Raw genomic sequence first — 15,541 nt, 5'->3', positions numbered from 1 at the left:
TAATATTTATTTTATTTATTTAATTTTAAAGGCAGAGGGAGGAGGGAGAGGGAGAGGGAGAAAACCTTCCGTCCACTGGTTCATTCTCCAAAGGCCTACATGAAGCCAGGAACCAGAATTCCATCTGGGTCTCCCACATGGATGCAGCGGCCCAAGCACTCGGGCCTCCTCCGCTGCTTTCCCAGGCCATGAGCAGGGAGCTGGATCAGAAGTGGAGCACCTGGGACTTGAACCGGTGCTTGTATGGGATGCCAGCATCTCAGGCGGCTTAACCCACTGTGCCATAACGTCACCCCATCTCCTTTCCTCATCTCTGCTGCATGAGGATTCCAGGCCTCCATGCTTTCAACCTGGGGTGGTTGGGACCTTGAACTCCCAGACTGGTTTCCCTCACATTGACGGGCCGTATGTCCAAGCCCTCTTGCACACTGTAGCCTGAATTTCGCCTCACAGGCAAACATTATGATTTCTCTGTCTATTTCCCCTTCAGTGTGGCCCATCTCATGCAAGACAGGGCACACGTTCCAAGGCAGGCTCACACAGCCCTCACGGTCCACTTGGACCACTTGGGCCTCGGTCCTCAGACTCCCAGCCCTACTGACCTCACTGGGCCCCTCTCACAACCTTTCCCTGGGCTGGATATGTTCTCCCTGCTCCCCGTGCAGTCCCAGTCTCCTTGTTCTCCACGTCACCCCGTAAACATCTGCAAGATGCACCCCTTGCACCCGGGCTGCCCTTGTCAAGGCCACTGTCCCCTGTAGCATTTTAATTTCTTATCACAGGACTGCGCCTGCTTGATTGTAACTTGTCTATTCCTCCGTGTTTCCTGCTGATGGAGAATATCCCATCTGCTACGCCCCTCATGGGAGACCCGGCTGATCTTTGCGCTCCCAGCCTAGCATCTTTAGTGCACACTTTGGAAAGCACAGTGACGCACAGAGGTTTACTGGATTTCTTCTTTCTATGGAAACATAATGTGGACATAGAGAAGTGCACAGCTAAGTGCACAGTTTAATGGGCTTTCCCACAGGGCCGTTACCACCCAGAAGTCTCCTCGCTCTCTCTGGCAGCCCCATCTCCCTGAACATAACCCACAACCCAGTACAGATTTGATGCATAGTCTGGGTGATTCCTGCCATTGTGGGCAGGACTCACCCACTTCATTGAGGGCTTGAACACAGAGGACAGGTGAATTCTGTCCCCCGTGTGAGGTGGAACACCCACCTCTCCTTCCCTTCAGACACTGGCATTTCTGGTGCTTACGCCTTTGGCAGGATGCAGGACTTCTCAGCCTCCGGCATGATGTGACCTAACCCCTTCCATGTATCTGTTTACCCACCCACTTGTCATCTGTCATCGGTGTCTGCTGTTTCAGCTTCTCTGAGAATCCCATCCATACAAAACCATTATATATGTTTATCCAGGCTAAAGCAGAAGACCATCTGGGTCGATGCTGAATTTGAAGGATCATGAACCATTCCAGCCCAAACCCTGTGATACTTTTGGTGCACACCTCATATATACCTAGAAGTCAGAACACTTGCTCACCGTGCATATTCAAGATTTCTATACAATGTTACATGTTGTGGTATGACTAGGAGATTCACAGAAGAGAGAAATACAAATAGTCAATAGGAAGGCGGGAGGATGTTCATCCTATTTATTGATCAGGGAAATGTCACACAGTTTTCCCGTGACCAGATGGGATGAACCTTTGTATCTATATAATATCAACTGAGGTAACAGAAATCCTCTAGTGTTGGAAAACGTGAAAAGTAGTGTCCTGTGTGAACCAAGCACACACCATCCGAGACCCTGACCTCAATAATCTCTCACTGTCATTACCTGAACTTCAGCCACAGAGGCTGCACGTGTCCATAAGACCTGTTAAACACGGATTTCCAGTGCACACTCTTTCTACGTGTTCCTGTCTGAATACAGGACACACTTAGAACCAATGGCGTCTGTCAGTCAGGAGCCACCTATGACACAGCTGTTAGGTGGTGACACTGTGACTTTAATCCTGTTTATATTGTCAGCACTTCAATTGACTTGTAAGACAGCACATGTTGCCTTTGCCTTCTAAGTATCTTAGGACTCACGGTGGAGACCACAGACTGGTAACACGGCTAAGTTCATGGGAACACACGGTGGACACATGAGAGTATTCTAAAGTCTTTGGAGAAATGGGATGAAAAGACAAGTCTTCTACTGGTGCAAAAATATTTGAGATTCCTACATAGTTTTTTTTTTCCAAACTTTTTGAAGACCATTGTATATGCTTAATGTGTGGCTTAATGTGTGGTGATTCTCTCACACCAAGGGCCATGAACCGGGGGCCTAGGCTGGGTGGGCGGCTCTGGCTTGGGTCTCTAATGGACTGCAGACTGCAGTCGGGCTTCCGGCCTGCCTGGGGAAAGGGACACGCTTGCAGCATGTCTGATTCCCAGGGCCTGGGCTCCTCACCACGTGGGCACCCGCACAGGGCTGCCCTCAGAACACGGCACCGGGCTTCTGGAGTCACTGGCCCGACACGGAAGGAGAGAACGACCACTGCGGCCATCCTGTCCTTTCTGACCCTGCTTCCCAAGTTCCCACCGTCACCGCTGCTGTACCCTCCTCACCAGATGGAGTCATGAGCGAGCTCCAGCACCACCCCACGGGCAGGAGAGTCAGGCCCCTCTTACGGGCTGAATGATTACGTATATTTGAGAGACAGAAGAACAGACGCCCATGCAGGAGGTGGGTGAGGAGAGACAGAGAGAGAAAGAGAGCTCTCATCTAGCAGTTTATACCACAAATGCAAGCGTGCCCGCCCTGGCTGAGCCAGAGCTAGGAGACGAGAACGAAATCTAGGTCTCTCCTGTAGGGGGCAGCAAGAACCCCATGGCTTGAGCCATCCCCAGCTGCTTCCTGGGGCCTGGCATCAGGAGGCCGGTGCCGGGGCTCACTAGGCTAATCCTCTGCCTGCGGCACTGGCACCCTGGGTTCTAGTCCCGGTCGGGGCGCCAGATTCTGTCCCGGTTGCCCCTCTTCCAGGCCAGCTCTCTGCTATGGCCCTGGAGTGCAGTGGAGGATGGCCCAAGTGCTTAGGCCCTGCACCCCACGGGAGACCGGGAGACCAGGAGAAGCACCTGGCTCCTGCCTTTGGCCATTGGAGGGTGAACCAACGGCAAAGGAAGACCTTTCTCCTTGTCTCTCTCACTGTCCACTCTGCCTGTCAAAAAAAAAAAAAAAAAAAAAGAGAGAGACACTGGCATCAGGAGTCAGAGCTGTGAATCAGATCCAGGCACTCCAACATGGAACAGGGGCATCTTAGTCACTGTGCCAAATCTCCACCCTAAACACATAGTTTAAGGAAATTTTATTTTCGTTCCATTTGAAAGACAAAGAAATAAGGGGCAGACAGACGGAGCAAGTCTGGCAGGGCCAGCTGAAGCCAGGAGCCTGAAACTCAGCCCAGGTCTTCCATGCTGCTGGCAGGGACCCAAGTCCTTGAGTCATCAGCTGCCGCCTCCAAGGGTGCACGTTTGCAGAAAGCTGGATGGGAAGTGGAGTGGGTGGGACTTGAACCTGGCATTGGGCAGCCACTTAGGCCAAACACCTGTCCCTAGCCACACTGTGTAAAGTGCAGCATTCACTAATGGCTGGTAAGACTGGTAAGATGCTGGCAGAATGGCTCTCAGCAGCTTGGAAGAAATACTGCAGCATCGCAGCATCTTTTTAGCAAGGCTGCTTATGCCACCAACACACGGTAACTCGTGGAAAAACAGACATCAACTCCTCCAGGCCCACACGGAGACAGGCTGGTGCTGTGGCTGACAACCCCAGGCTGCAGTGTCAGTGCAAGCTCCTCTGCTCCTATTCTGATCCAACTGCTTGCTAATGCTCTTGGAAAGAGGACTTTTCCAATAGCCGCGTCCCTGCACCCAGATGGGAGATCTGGATGGAGCTCCAGGATCCTGGTTTCACTCTGGGCCAGTCTTGGCTGATAGCCATCTTGGGAGTGAACCAGCAGATGGAGTCTGTCTGTCTGTCTTTCTCTCTGACACCGTGACTTTCAATTAAATAAGTCCTAAAAATTATTTAGAGGAGTCCTATTCCAAAAGTGGTAAGACTAAAGTACTGTCTTGGACGACTGGCTTTGTACATAGTCATCTTTCAGTCTATGCATGACAACAACCAATCCTAAAAAACTTATCTCCAAAGAAAGAGCCGTTATGTTATACATAAAACAGAAATTTCATAGGATAAGCAAACATTATGTTTGAGTTTCAATAGGAGAAGTTTTCCTTTTTGAATGACAGAATCATGGCTGCTCAGATCTGTAGTAGACTGCATGATTTGGCTGCATTTCTTGGACTCTCCCATGCCCACACTCTCTGCTTATAACCGACATACGTGGGTGACCTGCCCTGCCCCTTGCCTTGGGGTTTGGAGTGCGACTTGGTTTGCACCATAGGCTGTTAGCAGACTCAAGGCGAGCGAAGGCTTGAGAGAGCGCGTGCGTGTTTGCACCTGCTTGCTTGCCCCTCTGCCGCTGCTGTGAGGACATGCCAGGAGTGGCCTCTGGGGGACAGGGCACGAGTGGAGCACAGCCCCATGGGCCTAAAGGCCCCATCAGGAGGCAGACTCTCACAGCTGACAGCCTAGGCCCACTCACGGGGGAAACCTGGGTTCAGATGAGCAAAGTCACAGAGGTGATCCACGGCCTCCCAGAGGCACACGCAATGAATGCCATCAGGAGCCAGCGAAGGCTGGTGGCCGGGTGGGGGCAGTGACGACTACAGGATGGTGAGCGTCTCCACACACACACGCCCCTTCCCAGGGTGAATCGGAAGGGCTGTCCATGTGGGAAGCTTTTCCAAGCAAGTTCCCAAGACCCTTGGGAGCCTGGACAATGGCTGAATATTGCCCTCCCTCCTTAGAGAGTGCGACGAGGTAGATGCGTCGGATTCACAATGGCCCCTCAGCCCTCTCTCTCCACTGCACGCAATGGACATCTCAGATGGACTAAAACAGTTTCAGTGCCAATAGGCCCCCTTGTCTATTCTTTTACATTCTTTTTGAAAGTTACTTCTCATTTTCATGCTAGCTGAAAGGTGTGTGTGTGTGTGTGTGTGTGTGTGTACAAAGAGAGAGGGAGAGAGAGAAACATGGGGAGATCTCCCATCCTCTTGTTCACTCCCCACATTGTCAGGGTGGGGCCAGGCTGACGCCAGGAACCAGGAATGCTATTCAGGTCTACATGGGTAGCAGGGATCCAAGTATTCAAGCCCGCACTGGTGCCTCCCAGTGTCTGCATCAGCAGGAGGCTGGATTAGACGCTGTGTGGCTGGGATTTGTAGCACACACTGAGACATGGGGTGTGGATATGCTAACTGGCAGTCTATGCCCACTTCTCTTTGGCTTTCCGTTCAGCCTAAGTGGCTCCATCTGATCCGCACAGGGCTTTGAGCTGAAATGATACACTGAGCTCCGAGCTGGGTACAACCACAGCTCCACGACCGCCTACAGTGAGTCCCAGAAGCCCTACGGCTAACTCATGCATATCCAGGGTGAAGTGATGTGGCAGAAGGAGCTGCAGGGGTGCTGACTTTGACTACACATCAGGTTCTTGAGTTCCAACCTCTTCCCTGGTTCTCCTGGGGCCTCAGGAGGAAGCCGAGTGAGATGTTTCTGGCAGTTCAACCCCCTCCTGTCCGAAGCACAGGGAATTTTGGGGAAACCACTCCCGCTCCACTCCTGTGGGAATCTGCAGTACAGTGTCCTTACCATCCTCCGGACACACAGCGAATGCAGGATGGTTCAATGAAAGACACCAGGCCTCTGGATCGCCTGTCTGCAGGGAGACTTGGTACCTGTGCTAAGCCAGAATGAGAGCGTTACTGCTCCTGGACCATGCAACAGGAGGATGCGGCTTGGACCTGCCAGCACCTGCCCTGTGGCTCCCAGGAGACAATCTAAGGAAAAGCAAAATTCAGGGATGGAGCACCGTTCTCTGAGAATGTTATCTGAGCCCCTTATCCATCACATCTTGGAGATTCCATCATTTGAAATGATAACCATCCCCTTTCCTTTCCTAACATTACCCGAGTACAGGGCCTGTTACATGCAATCAAAAGAACTCAGGGTGACTGAGGAGTCTTGTTCTTGCTCTATGGAAGAAACTGACCCTCTGAATGCTCCACTCTGTCCATGGTCTCCTAGCAATGATAGCACAGTGTGGAAGGACGTTATCAGAAGTCTGTCCAAGGCCCACCGTCTTTCAGAACCACATGTTCTAAGTTTTGTAAAAATTCAGAAGCTGTGGAACATGTCCTACTGTTGCACAGGTTTATGAGTTTTGACAAACACGCAGATGTGAGCCACCACAAGTGGTCTGACCCTTTCCCTCCTAGGCCCCTGGCACCCAGTGGGCCCTGTCCCCAGGGTTCCACTGTTTCCAGAAGTCACATGAACGGAAATACAGCCTTCTGAACCTGGCTTCGTTTCACTTTGTACAACACATTTGAGATTCATTCATATTGTTGTGCGTGATTGACACAAATGTGTTCTGAAACATGCTTAGACTGGCATTTCAATCATATCCCTGTTGGCATGAGTGCAGCACACATACATTTGAAAAATAGGAAAGGAGGCCGGTGCCGTGGCTCACTTGGCTAATCCTCCACCTGTGGCGCCAGCACCCCGGGTTCTAGTCCTGGTTGCTCCTCTTCCAGGCCAGCTCTCTGCTGTGGCCAGGGAGAGCAGTGGAGGATGGCCCAAGTGCTTGGGCCCTGCACCCCATGGGAGCCAGGCTCCTGGCTTCAGATCAGCACGGTGCACTGGCCGCAGCGGCCATTGGGGGGTGAACCAACAGAAAGGAAGACCTTTCTCTCTGTCTCTAACTCTGCCTGTCAAAAAAAAAAAAAAATAGGAAAGGAGAAGTATGCTGGGGTGAAACACAATTTATATCTCTTTGGAATCTGAATGTGGGGGTAGCCTTGTTTAGAAATAAGTTATAGGGCTGGCACTGTGGTTTAGTGGGGTAAGCTGCTGCCTGTGGCACCAGCTGGTTTGAGTCCTGGATGCTCCACTTCCACTCCTGGTGCAACTCCCTGCTCATGGCCTGGAAAAAACAATGGAAGATGGTCCAAGTGCTTGGGCCTCTGCACCCAATGACCTGGAGGAAGCTCCTGGCTCTCAGCTTTGGCTTGGCCCAGCCCTGGCCATTACAGCTATTTGGGGAGTGAACCAACAGATGGAATATCTGTCTCTTCCTCTTTCTCTAATTTTTTTAAGGAAATGCTACTTGATGATGTAATCAAAAAAAGACAAGGTCATACTGGCTTTGGTCTAACCCAGTGACTGGAATCGATAAAACCACATAGAACTGGGGGCATGAGGACACATGGGCGAGTGCCACGTGACCACCAAGGCAGACCGCGAAGGGACACAGCTGGAAGCCAGGGAATAGCAAGTGTTGTCTGCATCCCCCTGCAGCCCAGAGAACCAGGGAACCCCTCTTCCTCCCAGGTCCAAAAGGCAAGCTGAACGCCCAGTTCAGACTCCCAGCGTCCAGAGCTGGGAGAGGACACACCTCTCTGTTTGGAGCCATGCACACTGTGGTCATTTTTATGGCAGTTTTAGGGAACTTACACGAGAAAGCATGAAGGCATTTGGACTTGCTCTCAAGGTGCCTACGTGAAGACCAGTGAGTGTGAATGAGGAGGAGGGTGGTGATGCCTGACTGCTCTCACTTCACGGTTTGGCCCTGGGGTCACGGCACTGCAGGTACTGCGCTGCATGTACCTACCTACCTCTGCGTCGATCCATCTATCACCCATCATTTATCCGTGACTATCATCTACTTGTCTTCTAACTCCTCTCTGGCTACATCTTCCAAGGATCAAATTTACTCCCAGGAACTACAAAGTGAGACCTGTTACTCATACACATGCCCACATCACTGACTGAGGCTGGGAGGCCCTCTCACCACCCTTTTCCTTGACCAACCTCCAGAAGACCATAAACTCAGGATACCAAGTATCAGCTTCTAAGTAATTTCCCAAGTTACATGAGGAAATGAAAGAAAAGCCACATACCTTGAGAAAAAATCTTGAGGTGATTTTCAGGCTGCTTCTTGGATTCTGGATACAAACAAATTATGGGATATTTTTGTTACACAAAAAAATACGGAGGCCAGCATTTCGGCGCACAGGTTGGGTGCTGGTTTGTGTCCTGGCTATTCCACTTCCAATCCAGCTCCTTGCTAAGGTGCCTGGGAAAGCAGCTGAGGATGGTCCAAGTGGCTGGGCCCTGTATCTGCATGGGACACCTGGATGGAACTCTCGGCTCCTGGCTTTGGCCTGGCCCAGCACTGGCCATTGCGGCCTTGTGGGGAGTGAACCAGTGAATGGAAGCGCTCTCTCTCTCTCTCTCTCTGCCTTTCAAATAAATAAAATAAATCTTAACAAAAAATACATGTGTGTGTAGCACAGTGGGTTGGGAGCCTGCCTGCAAAGCCCACAGCCCTGTGGAGTGCTGGTTCAATTCCTGGCTACTCCCAAGTTTCCACCCCAGCTGCCTGCTACTGTGCCTGGGAGGCAGCAGATGATGGCCCAAGGATTTGGGTTCCTGCCACCATCGGGGGAGACATGGATGCAATTCTTGGCTCCTGGCTTCTGCCTGACCAGCCCTGGCTATTGCATTTGAGGAGAGAACCAGCAGTTGGAATTTCTCTGTTTCCTTCTCTCTCCCTCCCTCCCTCCCATCACTCTGCCTTTCAAGTACATAAAAAATAACCAATAAATCAAAAATTTAAAAACATACAGGCGTGAGCATTTCACTTGACAGTCAAGATCCTGGCTTAATTGCCTACCCAAGGTGTCAGAGTGTGTGTTTAAGTCCCAGCCCTTGACTCCAGCTTCCTCCTGATGCAGACCCTGGGAGGCAGCAGGTGATGGCTCCCATGATAGGGCCCCTATCAGAATGAATTCCAGGCTCCTGGCTTTAGCCTGGCTCAACCCTGGATGTCGTGGGCATTTGGGGACTGAACTAGCTGATGAGTGATCTCATTGTTTGTCTGCCTCTCAACTGAATGAGTTTAAAAAAATGATTTCTAAGCATATAGCATTTGGTACTTAGATGTGGAATGGTGCTGTGGTGTAGTGGGCTGGGTCTCTTCCTGCAGCACCGGCATCCCACATGGGCACTGGTTTGAGTCCGACTGCTCCACGTCTGATCCAGCTCCCTGCTAATGGCCTGGGAAAGCAGTGGAAGATGGCCCAAATCCTTGCGCTCTTGCACCCACGTGGAGACCCAGAAGAAGCTCCTGGCTCCTGGCTTCGGATCGGCTCAGCTCCAGCCATTGCAGGTATTTGGGGAGTGAACCAGCGGATGGAAGACTTCTCTCGTTCTGTCTCTTGCTCTCTCTGCCTGTAACTCTGCATCGCAAATGAATAAATCTTTAAAAAAAAATGTGGAACAAAAGATAAGAATAGCAATAAACAGATCAGCATGTCAAGGAAATCGACACAGTGGAGTTATTTTCCTTGAGATACTTAAGTTATGAAAACATGATACATTGATACAGTGAAGCCGACAGCAGTTACTCCAGCTTGCAGTCATCATGCAAATCCGATTCTCAAGTCTCAAGCTATCAGACACCACTGATTAGTCTCCCAAAACACAGCTTCCCGGGCCTCACGCCCCAGATTCCCAGGTGACAAATCTGGGCAGGGCTCCCTGCTACCAGCGGGAACCAATACCAGGGAACATACTCTGGCACAAAGATGCTTCGACCTCCCCCCATCTGCGGCCAGATGAAGGTCAAATACCAAAAGCCAACTATCACAGTGGACGTGACCAAACACTAGGCTCCAGAAAGGAAAACCAGGATCCAGGGTGAAGCCACGTGCCAGGCTACACGAAGCAGGAAGGGAGGTCAGACGGAGCAGGCGAGACCAGCCTGGAACACAGGAGAATGCGGGAAGGCAGCGCACAGGGAGAAGTCCTGCCTGCAGCTGGCCCTCATAGGCAGACGCGGGTCTTCATGCCGGTTCCTCCACTGGGGTCTCAGCTCACCTGGGGCTCCGGCGTCTGTACCCGCCCAGCACCCAGCAGTTCACTTTAGTGTCTAGCATTGGCCTGAAGCTATTCGCCGGCGCCTCTGTGAGCAGTTCTCCGTCCAATGGTCTCGTTTCAACGGAATAAAACCAGTACGCACACCGCCCATGTGTGGCTGCAGGACTGCCACTTAGTGATATTTACCCCATGGTATTGAACTTGTAATGAAGACCTTCTAAAAATGAATTTAAGCTTTAGATAAATGAAAGGAAGTCGCTGTTTCTTGGGTAACAGTAAGACATTTATTTCTTTATAATTTGTTTTCATTCATAAAAAGGACAAAGCACAGTCCTATTCTACTCCATTGAAAAAATGATAAAAAATAACTAAAAAATCAATTCAATATTTATCAGTATCAAATGAAACTACTATCACCTTTCCTGAAATACAAAGAAACAATGGATATGTCGCTACCTATATAAAGTTTAATCAAGAATCTTGCGCCTTAAAGCAGATGAGCTATTAGTTAGTATGATAAGTTTAAAACTGATGGTCCCAGTCGAATTTGCACAATTGTATGAGGAAATGAAAGCTCCAGTTATCACTGTATGAGAGATTTAAATCTACTTATCTCTGTCACAAATTGAAAACCGAACAACCTCCAGAGACTGTTTTCTCCTTACCTTCAGAACCAGTTCATGCAAAATCTAGCCAGGTTTGCTCTGTGTTACCATACATCAGAAAACAAAAGGCAAGCATGCATTTGGCAAAAAATCTGGGTGTTGTTGATGATATAAAAATGCCCGCACAGTCACGCCGCAGAAGGAAAACCTCAGAGAGTAACAAGGGAAACACAAACATTTCTACAGAGTGTTCATTGCCCTAACGTATGACGACATTTTGTCTCTGTCTTCAAACTATTAAATATTTTATGAAATCCGGCAATGATTTGAAGACTGTTGACATACTTCCACTGGGAAATCATCCATCTCACTTATTGTAAAAAGTTTCATTTTATAACAAAGAGTTAAATGTAAACGGATGACATATTTATTGATATTTTCATAATGAGGAATCTAAACATTTACATACAGATATATAGTACAAAAATTATACAAATTAAAGAAAGGGGGATAAAGTAGTAATAGATCTATTTTCCTTCTTGTAAATATTTTTTATGAACCTATAAGGTATCCTTTCTAAAAAGATAAACTCTATCTCTAATTAGCTAGCAAGGTTGTGCTAATAAAATAGGATTTTACCTCTTGAAATGTCAGACATTGCACTGTTTCACCAGCCAGCTAATTCTTCAATACCCGATTTCGTTCACAGCCACACTCAAACACATTTCCGCGCACACCATGGAGAATGAAGAAATGTGCCTCTTCCTCTTCACAACTTTAGAAAAAGCCAAGGCATCGCAGGTGGGAGACACCGTGACAGACACAGGAGTCCCTGCCCGTGGCCTTCCACTTTTGCATACTCTAAAGTACCACTAGCAACATATTGATTTGGTATTTTCAGCCAGTTTTCAGTATTGCATCAAAGTGGGAAATGAGTTCAAAACTATTTTTTTAAATGGTTACTGCAGCTTTTTCGACCTATAAGTGATGACCTGATCCCATGCCTCCAACAAAGAAAGGTTAGTCTCAGGAATGAACACAAAAACAAAGCTACCAGAATATTATTAGGCCATTCTGATACTCACTTAACTGCCATTTATTCTAGCAATAGAAACACTGTCACATCTTAATAAAAAAAAAAAAAAGGAAGCGTTCTGCTTTGAAAATCCATCGTTCCACAAATGAATAAATACAGCAATACGGTGGGACTCTAGCTAAGAGCTGTGATTTCTGAGGTTTGAGATTGATGATAAGAAAAGCAAAAAATAACTTCAGAGTTGAATACAAAAGTAAAAAAACTTTATATGGCATGTTAACTTCACTTTTAAAAAACTAACTGAAAAAATTACTGATCCTGAAAATGAAATATTTAGAAAATTACTTGTGTGAAAAGAATACTGATAGTAAGTTTGAGAGTTTGGCTTTCAATACTCAAGAAAATCTTTCAATTCATTTAGTAAAATGATGTGATGACGAAATTTATGACTAAAATTCACTTGCACGCCATTATTTTTTGGAAACTAAAAATATCATGAATGGTAGGGGCCATTTTAAAGTATGCAGGACCCAAACAGACAGACTGTATTAGTCTTACATTTACCACGTACAACCAATGTTTCAACCTCTATTATATGTCACAACTTGTTATTAAATTTAAAGCACCTGTGCATGGTGATTTTACTGTCACTCTACAGCCTATAGTATTGAACTGAACACTGTAACTTGTCCCATTGAATTAAATCATGCAGCGTCCACAGAATCAGGTTAAGTGGTTTATAAGGCATATTGGAACGAGTTAAAAATCACTTTATACCCATTGAGAAGTTCATTCTTTTGGACGAAAGGGGTTCCTGAATGCCTCAGTCATGGATAGTTTGTTAAAGTAGAATTCATTTGGTTTAGGATGGAGCCACAGGGATTGGAAGGAAGTGTCGCGATCCCAGGGACGGACGGGTCCTCAGCGCCGGGGTGGGAATAGCAGCTGTGACACCACATTCAGAACTCCAAGAAGACGAGGACGCCGAGGGCAGGCAGCAGCAATCCCAGGAGACCCGGCGACGGGGCAGACGCACCTGCAAGGCAACCCAAGGCAGCGCGTTACTCCCCGCTCACAGTCGGGCACTCCTGAAGCCTGCTCCGCCGAGGGCAAGCCCTGCGGCTCCCTGAAACCAGAGCGCTCTTTACTTTCCAAAACTGTTCCATATCTGTGAGAGAGAGAGAGACAGACAGACAGACAGACAGACACAGAGGGAGGGAGGGAGGGGCAGAGAGCACCAGGCGAAAGCCCAGACTGGGGAACTCGGCTCAACCCAGGTCTTCCACGTGGGTGGGAGGAACTCAACTACCTTAGCTTCCACGGCTGCCTGCTGAGGTCTGGGCTGGCAGGAAGCTGCGGCCAGGAGCCCGAGCGCAGAGTCACGGCCCAGCACTCTGATCTGGGATGCCAACACCTCACCCAGCTCCTCACAGCGAGGCTCGGCATCTGTCCCCGTGCAGGGCTCCTTTTACAAAACTGCTTTCTTTTATTCTCAAGTGGTTTAAGAAAGACAAAAGCATTGATTAGATGCCTTGCATGTGAGCTGGTGTGGACTATTTATGGAAGTGCTTAGATCAATCATTTAAAATAAGATGGTCAAAACTGTTTGTTTTCCCTTTGATCTTGCAATCTCAAATTCCTACCAGGTTATGTATGTTAAGCACATATTATATATTATTATACGCCTATGTAAATAATTGTTCTACTTATATATAAATAATATAATGGAAATAGGATAGGTAGGAAACTGTACATAATTTTTGAAGGGGCAGCATGGTGAAACAGAGAGTTAAGCCTTGTCATGAGGCACCCTTGTCCCATATTGGAGTGCTGGTTCCAGTCCTGACTAATCCATGCTTCCGATCCAGCTTTCTACTAAAGCAACCTTAGGGGAGTGGGTGCTGGCCCTTGTCCTTGGGCACCTGTACCCACATGGGAGAACACTTGGAGGCTCTGGCTCCTGGTTTCAGCCTGGCAGTGCCTGGAAGTTGCTGGCATTTGGGGAGTGAACCAGTGCACCAAAGATCGCTCTATGCCTCTCTCAAAATCTTTCACTCTGCCTCTCAAGGAGATGAAAAACTGTCGCTCCCCCTCTTCGTGGAGGAACGACACTAAACCCTGCCTAGGCTTCATATCCGAGTCACGGCACCATTATGTCACTCCCCCTCTTCGTGGAGGAACGACACAGGACCCTGCGCTGTTCTTTCGTCTGCTCGGCCCTCCCCGGGTTTGCTGCTGGTTCTTCCCGGGTTGGCTACCGTCCCTTCCACCTCCGTGGAAGGGCGGTTCCCCCTGCCACTTTTCCCCACTTCCACAGGGGAGCGGCACACCGCCGGCCGGCTCTCTCGGGGGCTGCACAGGTGTTCCTTCAGATAGATGTTCCCCTTAGATGTTCCTGGTGCATGTTGTCTCTCTCCTCCTTTATAGTCCTCTTCCGCCAATCCCAACTCTGCTGCCCACACGCCGAGTACGCTGCTCTCCTCCAATCAGGAGCAGGATCAGCTCCTGGAGGTCATCACTCAAGTTGGCAAGAGCAGCTGCGTAGAAGCTGTTTTCTCCTCTCCCAGCGCCATATTGTGGGAGAGCAGATGCATAGAATAAGTCTTAATTCCAGTAACTTAGTCTAGTCCGGGTTGCTCCCCACAAAAAACAAATAAAGATTAAAAATAAGATGAGAAAACATGAGTAAAAATGGCAATATGGACAGCTGAGAGGTCTTGTGTCACTTCACCTCCCGGTGGGGTTCACACGCACAGTGCTTGCACCCTGTGATTTGCGGAACACATTTCTGACGAGGTCCAGGATGTCCTTACCTTTGGAACAACTGCTGGAAGGTGTTCCGCTGTGAGAGAGAGAGGAGAGCAGGGAAGATGCTGCAAAATGGCATCACATTCTGCTCCTCCGGTGGGCCAGGCACGTGTGTGGCTCCTCCCCCGCCCACATGTGGCTTCTTGAGAATGGTTACCCAGCAGGCCCCTGAAGGCGTGACCCAGACCTCCATCCTCGCCACTGCCAGCCCCTCCCGTCCACACGCTGAGGGAGGAGTCGGCACTTTTGGGGTGCATTTGTGGAAGTTTATTCTCTGAACGTGAGACCTGCAGTCATTATTTTCTAGCAGATTGAAAATGACCAGCCTTCTCTTTCTGCTCTCTGCCCGTGGAAGCTGCCGCTGCTGGCGTTTGGGGCTCGCGGGAGCCGTGTGCAGCTAAGGGAACACGCGTGTGCGGGGGCGAGGCTCACAAAGCCGCAGGTGCCGCGTGAGGGCGATGGTGGCCACGGCTCCCAGAGGCATTTTTGCTTTCATGGATCGGTTTGGAGCTACATCAGAAAGCGAAGGGGACCATTCTTTCTCTGATACCAGCTTTGAAGGAACAAAGAAGTGTGAAAGTAACTCAGTTTCTGACAAGCAAAATGTTGATGCTAAAGACAGACTAGATAAAGGTAGAGAAAATGTAATCCCGAAATCTGGAATACAAACCAAGGAAAATTATCTCACTGATGAGGAAAGGAAAGGCAGGAAACATTCCTGTTGAAGAACGCCCAGTAGGGAACGAGACTATACAAACCAAGATTCTTTATCACTGGCCACCTCTTCACGGTCACAGAAATTCTGTGGTAATACAATAGGACACAAAATACAGTTGCCCATGTCCCACGTAATTCCCAAAACCATAAAGAAGGTGAGGACGATGACCATACAGACGAGGTGGAAAGCAGTGATGATGGCCAAGGGCATCGTGTGAGGTCCACGTCAGCTGAGCCGCCTAGTAACTTTTATAAAAGCATGAACAGAAAGTATCCCAGCATTATTAGCTCTTGTGTCTCGTCTTCC

At 49.0% G+C, this 15,541-nt stretch overlaps 1 protein-coding gene across 4 annotated transcripts in view; it reads right to left on the bottom strand.

The window, feature by feature from the left end:
• Positions 1-10,329: 10,329 nt before the first annotated feature.
• Positions 10,330-15,541, bottom strand: part of CNTN1 (contactin 1) — a 384,862-nt gene continuing 379,650 nt past the window's right edge. For all 4 annotated transcript variants that reach the window (XM_051850934.3, XM_051850935.3, XM_070049666.2 and 1 more), the window contains one exon: positions 10,330-12,745. In XM_051850934.3, the coding sequence (XP_051706894.1) occupies positions 12,669-12,745 (77 nt within the window). In that variant the 3' untranslated portion in view covers positions 10,330-12,668. The remainder of the gene's footprint in view (positions 12,746-15,541) is intronic.

The sequence above is a fragment of the Oryctolagus cuniculus genome, chromosome 9 (assembly GCF_051225735.1).
Source record: "Oryctolagus cuniculus isolate XC-2025 breed Fujian yellow rabbit chromosome 9, ASM5122573v1, whole genome shotgun sequence".
In the NCBI taxonomy this organism is placed as follows: domain Eukaryota; kingdom Metazoa; phylum Chordata; class Mammalia; order Lagomorpha; family Leporidae; genus Oryctolagus; species Oryctolagus cuniculus.
This window is presented reverse-complemented; position numbering and strand designations above follow the sequence as displayed.